This window comes from Vombatus ursinus, unplaced genomic scaffold (genome assembly GCF_900497805.2).
Source record: "Vombatus ursinus unplaced genomic scaffold, bare-nosed wombat genome assembly UNPS02011334.1, whole genome shotgun sequence".
In the NCBI taxonomy this organism is placed as follows: Eukaryota; Metazoa; Chordata; class Mammalia; order Diprotodontia; family Vombatidae; genus Vombatus; species Vombatus ursinus.
Genome location: NW_020951112.1, coordinates 7,677,196 through 7,683,450, shown reverse-complemented (window position 1 = coordinate 7,683,450; position 6,255 = coordinate 7,677,196). Strand labels below are relative to the sequence as shown.

At 45.7% G+C, this 6,255-nt stretch overlaps 1 protein-coding gene across 1 annotated transcript in view; it reads left to right on the top strand.

Annotated features, from left to right (window-relative positions):
• The window catches only part of ELK3 (ETS transcription factor ELK3), a 93,483-nt gene that overhangs the window by 64,406 nt on the left and 22,822 nt on the right, over positions 1-6,255 (top strand). The window contains exon 3 of the mRNA XM_027855797.1: positions 4,453-5,250. Within this exon, the coding sequence (XP_027711598.1) occupies positions 4,453-5,250 (798 nt within the window). The remainder of the gene's footprint in view (positions 1-4,452; positions 5,251-6,255) is intronic.

Here is a 6,255-nt window from a genome sequence, read left to right as displayed (position 1 = left end):
ACACACACACACACACACACACACACACACACACACACACACACACATACACAATCAGCTGGTGCATCTGGCTAGTGTATGCATCACTTTATAGGGTGTGCCGTGAGGCTCCTGTGTTGTAAACCATAATGGCAATCTAACCAAAGGTCAGGGTTGGTGCTCCAGTATTGCTCACACCTGAAGCCCCCCTCCCCCACCAAGTAATGTCATTTAATTAATTTTGACTGTTTGGGGATTTCTCCATAGTGAGAGTCAAGTGTTGGTCATGTCAGGAGTGATATGCTGGGTACTTCACCTCTATTTCTTGTCTAGTTCCAACTGAATAAAATACCATGTTTGCCCAGTTCATCAGACATGTCTAAAGCAGACGTCAGTATGCCTACTAAATGCCTGAGCGTGTTTTCTAGAAGTTTTTGCTAAAATAATTAAAAAGAACAAATGAGCAATCTCTAAAAAGCTCCATATTAACAATAGTAAATATGAACAAGAGTGAATAATAACAGTATCGGGAACAGGGACAAGACTCATGGTATTGTTAGTTTAGGGAACTTTCGGGCGAGGAAATTCCATCTACCAATGCAGGGCAGAACTTTTTCTGTCACTTATAGTCACAAAGTTAGTATTGGATAGAGCACTGGGCTTGGAATCAGGAAGACTCATGTTCATGAGTTCAGATCTGGCCTCAGTCACTTCACCTTGTTTGTCTCAGTTTCCTCATCTGTAAAATGAGCTGAAGAAAGACATGGCAAACTGCTCTAGTGTCTTTGCCAAGAAAACCCCAGAATAGAGTTACACAGAGTTGGACACGATTAAACAACTACCACACTCCAGGAGCTGACAAAGTCCTAGTAACAAATATTCATGGTTACACAAAACATGGTTCCTTTGTTGGCCCTCTCCAAAAATGTTTGTCTCACTCTTTATCTTCAATCCATCACTTCTTTTTCAGAAGGTATGGATAGAATACTTTATCATGGGTCCTTTGGAATCCTGGCTGGTCATTGAATTGATCAGAGTTCTTGAGTCTTTCAGAGCTGTTTGCCTTAATAGTGTTCTGATTGTATAAATTGTTTTCCTGCTCCTGCTCATGTAATTCTTCATCAGTTCACACAAGTCTTTCCAGGTTTCTCTGAAATCACAGCTTTTATCATTTCTTATGGTCAGTAATATTCCATTATATTCATATTACATAATTTTTTCAGCCGTTCTCCAAGAGGGCACTCCCAGTTCTTTGTTACAACAAAGAGAACTGTTAGAAATATTGTTGTATATCTGGGTCCTTTTCTTTGATCTCTTTGGGATCTTGAATTAGTAGTGGTGTAGCTAGGTCAAAGGGTATGCACAGTTTGGTGACTTTTGGGGCATAATTCTGAACTGCATTCCAAAAGAATTGGACCAATTCACAACTGTCATCAGAATCTTTATAGTACCTGTTCAGTACTGGATATAGGACAATGGGGTGTGGGGAAGAGGTGGGTAGGAAGATGAGATGAGGTGGGGGCAAAAGGGGGAATTGCAAGGGAAATGGAAGGTGGGTCTCCTACTCTTTGGGATATATTTAGTGGAAGAAATGAGGATTCATGTGTCCAATAGGAGTCGTAGGAGGCAACCCATGGAGTCTTTTTTTTTTTCCAACTATGGAGTCTTTTTCAACCCTAAGGTTCTTTGATTCTATGAAATAACCTTAGAACACACTTATAAGGCAACAGAAATGCACATGGGTATTAATGGGGGGAAGGGGAAAGGACTGCCTTGTTATTAATGGTGTGAAGGATTCTGCTGGCATCTTCCTGCATGCATAATCATGCAGAGTATAGGTCCTTTTCACTAGGGGGTTTCGATCTAAAACCTTTAGTTGAAGTGATATTCCAAAGACATCATTAGCTTTCCCACCCCAGAGTGAAGTGTATTTCCTTTGGGTTGAATTTTCATTTCCTCTGGCGCCATAATTGTACCCCATCTCCAATTCCATTATTCTCTCTCCTATTAAATACCCATACACACAGGCCAGCCATTTCTTGTGAATCAAAATTTAATGGGGAATTAGAAATGAGCTGATTCAATGCCTACCAGGTAGAACAGATGCATTTGATCGTCCTGAAACCATGGCGAGCAGCTACTTAGTGGAGCTGGCTATAGGTGACCTCTTGCCAGGTTGCCAGGCAACAAAAAGCATGCATCCCCTTATTCATTGGTATGAAATATTCCAGGCGACCGGTGAGCTCCCCTGTCTCCTGACTCCACTTCACATCTTTAGGTCCTGACCTTGTGGTTATTTATGGTGGAAGCTTCCACCATCCACCCCATTTTCCCATTTGAAAGCCTTTTCTTTTTCTATCTTTTTGTTGTTGTTGTTAATGAATATAATCTTCAACAGAAACCAACTTTTCAATATAAAAAGAAGCAGAAAAAAAGGGAATTTTATATGAAATCATGAATCCTGTTACAGTTTATTTTTGTAAAAGTATGTAATCCATTTAAGGTAGTAACAAAGTTGCTTTGTTTCTATCATTTAAGCCTCTCCTTTCTTCTGTGAGTTTTTAAGTGTTCCATTGATGTTCTTTTTAACTTTCTTGAGATCTCTGTCCTTACCCACTACTCACCTACCTCCTCTGAAACAGAAACCCTCTTTCATAACAAATGAACATAATCAAGCTAAGAGTTGGTACTCCTTGGCTCTTTCTGAAAATTGGGAACATGCTGTTCTCCCTAATCTCTTCCAGGAGTGGGGAAGCATGAAGTCATGATTGGGCACATGATAGTTTTGTTTTCCTTGATTGTGGTCAGTGCGTAAATTCTTCTGGTTCTGTTCTGTTTACTCTGCATCAGTTCACTCAAGTCTTCTCAAGTTTCTTTGAATGCTTCACATTTCTTATTTCTTAATTTTTCTAATTTACATTTTTTGATTGAGTTTCCCTTTGTCACTCAGACTAATTGTACACTCCAGTATCTCAACCTAGGAAATCCCAAATGGGGTCACAAAGAGCTGGACACGAATGAAATGACTGAACAACAAAAACACTAAGTCACAGGTTCATAGATTTTGTGCTTGAAGGGGTCTTTGAGGTCCTTTAGTCTAATGCTCTCATTTTATAGATGAGGAAACTGAGGCTTAGGGTGGTTGAGTAACTGGCCCAGCTAGTAAGTACCTGAAGCAGGATTTGGGTCCAGAATGCTATCCATCACACCACTCTGTCTCTATGTGTAAATGAAGCTAGAAGAGAAACTGAGTCTGCCCAGCACCTGGACAGGCAGTGTTCAGAGTCCAGCACTTCTCCTTACTGCCCTATGATCCCCCACGAGTCATTACACTAGTCTATTAGATTCCATTAAACTGTGGGATCCTTTTTTTTTAAATGTTCTTTGTATCCCTAGCACTTAGCATGGTGCTTGGCACACAGTAGGTACTTAATAGATGTTTGCTGACCTATGGGTTTCAGTTTGCTCATCTGTAAAATGAGAGGCTTGGATTAGACAATCTGTAAATGCCCCTTTCAACTTGGATTTAAGATCCTCCATATTAAGCTACTTGCTTTCAGCTTGAAACCTATGTTCCTATAAAGAATAAAGGATGCCCCTGAGGGGGGTGGTTATTGTTATTTAGTTGTATTCAGTCATATACAACTCTTCCTGACCCCATTTGGGGTTTTCTTAGTAGAGATCCTGGAGTGGTTTGCCATTTCCTTCTCTAGCTCATTTTACAGACGAGGAACCTGAGGCAAAACAGGGTGAAGTGACTTGCCCAGGGTCACCCAGCTAGGAAGTGTCTGAGGCCAGATTTGAACCTAGGCCTTCCCGACTCCAGGGCTGGCACTCTTTTCACTTTGCCACCTTGCTGCCCCTGCCCCTGAGGTAGTGACCTACAAATTCCCGTGAAGAGTGCTACAAACCTTTGGCCATGAGGCCTGGGGGCATTTTTAGCTTATGCTGGCCATGAGGTTTTGCAAGTTGTTTTTGGCATCAGTTTAGCATAAGTGTGAGGATGAGGTCAGGTGGAGTCAATGGAGTTAAGTTGGTGGAAATGTGTGTTAGAGCCCAAGATACTGACAGTGAACAGAAGTAACCCTGGGGGGACTGCTAACTGGGGCTCAATCCTAATGCTTTTGAATTCCAGCTCTAAGAATTAGCAGGAATTTTTTTTTTTAAAAGATGTTAATTTTATAGATTTACATATTTGCTTTAAATGTTCCATAGAAGAGAATTTGATTTGATTCTCCCTTTCCCTTCTCTTCCCTGGCTTCCTTTTCTGCCTTCCTCCTTTCCTCTCCCCTTAGGCCCAGGCAGCACCATGAGAAGTGGACAGGGGCTGACGTGGGCTGACCTCGTGGCCTGCCCCCGCGGGCCTGCCCCCACGGCCCCCGCGGGCCTGCCCCCCACGGGGGGCCTGCCGTCGCTTCTGCTGCGCCCGCTTTCTTGTACTGACGCTTCCACCCTCCCGTCTTGTGTCCACAGAACATCATCAAGAAGGTGATTGGCCAGAAGTTCGTGTACAAGTTTGTCTCCTTCCCCGAGATCCTCAAGATGGACCCCCACGCGGTGGAGCTGAGCCGGGAGAGCCTGCTGCTGCCGGACGGCGACTGCAAAGTGCCCTCGGAGGGCCGCGACCCGCACAAGCACAGCCTGGCGGCCCTCAAGAGCGCCAGCCGGAACGAGTACATCCACTCGGGCCTCTACTCGTCCTTCACCATCAACTCCCTCCAGAACCAGCCGGACACGTTGAAGCCCATTAAAGTGGAGAAGCTGGAGGAGCCGCTGGACGCGGGCGCCCCTCCGGTGGACGAGGTCAGGACGGTCATCAGGTTTGTGACCAATAAGACAGAGAAAGCCATCCTGAGGCCCGTGGTGTCTCTGCCGTCCACCTCGGAGGCCGCGGCCGCCTCGGCCTTTTTGACCTCCTCGGTCTCCGCGAAAATCTCCTCCTTAATGTTGCCCGGCGCAGCCAGCGTTTCCTCCGCCTCCCCAAGCTCCTCTCGGTCCCCTTCCCTGTCCCCGGCCTCCCCGCTCCCGTCGGAGCCCAGAGGTCTCTTCCTAGAGTCCAGCTGCCGGGATTCGGACTCCCTGGAGCCTCTGAACCTCTCCTCGGGCTCCAAGACGAAATCGCCATCTCTCCCCCCAAAGGCTAAAAAACCCAAAGGTCTGGAAATCTCAGCCCCGCCGCTGGTCCTGTCCAGCAACGACATTGGCTCTATTGCCCTCAACAGCCCAGCCCTTCCCTCGGGATCTCTCACTCCAGCCTTCTTCACAGCACAGGTAAGACCCCTTGGTCCCGGGTCTCTCTGGGGCCCGACTGGTACAGGACAAAGGGCTGGCACGTTCTGGATGGCCGTGGGGCCCCAAAGGAGAATCCCTGTGAAACAGGAATGGGTGGCAGCATGGAGACAGGCACTACTGTTCTTTTCCCTCCACTGGGAACACTAACAACGGGAGGGAGAAATGTTCTGCTTGGGACAGCTTAAGATGATGGCCAGGGATTTCAAGGGGCTTTCATGTTCGTATTAACTTACATCTCCATGTTCTTTCTGATGGAAATGCACTGAGCGTTTTGATTCTCGTTTTGGGCCTTGCTAGGTGGGTAGTACACATATCGTCATCATCCTCATGTCAAGGACTGCAGGAGAAAGAAGCTTAGGATCAGGAAGTTAGAGGAGTTTAAGCTCCCAGTATTACTAACCCTGTGGTATAGACCAGGGGAGTCGAAGGTGACTTTAGGGGAAGGGTCTAGCCTAGGAACACAGCAAGTGGAAGTCGAGACAGTGAGCCCTTATCAGGGAAGGAAGGGGAAGGGAATGAGCACTTATGTGGCACCTACTGTGTGCCAGGCACTGTGCTAAGTACTGGACATACAAAGAAAGGCAAAGGGAGTCCCTGCCCTCTAGGAGCTTACAGTCTATGGAAGAGTCAACCAGCAAACAACCACTTACAGGGACAGCTAGGTGGCACAGTGGACAGAGCACCGGCCTTTGAGTGGGGAGGACCCGAGTTCAAATCCAGCCTCAGACCAAACACTTGACACACTTACTAGCTGTGTGACCCTGGGCAAGTCACTTAACCCCAATTGCCTAAAAAAAATTAAATAAAAAATTAAATAAAAAAGAATTTGTTTAAAAAAAGAAAACAACCACTTACAAAGGAGATCCAGACAAGGTAAACAGGAGAATAGTCCTAGAGTTATCTGGAGATAATGGGGGTGATTTCAGGAAGCATCCTTAATCCTGTTTTAGAGGCAAACTGAAGCTCCTGGAGAAGTGACTAGCC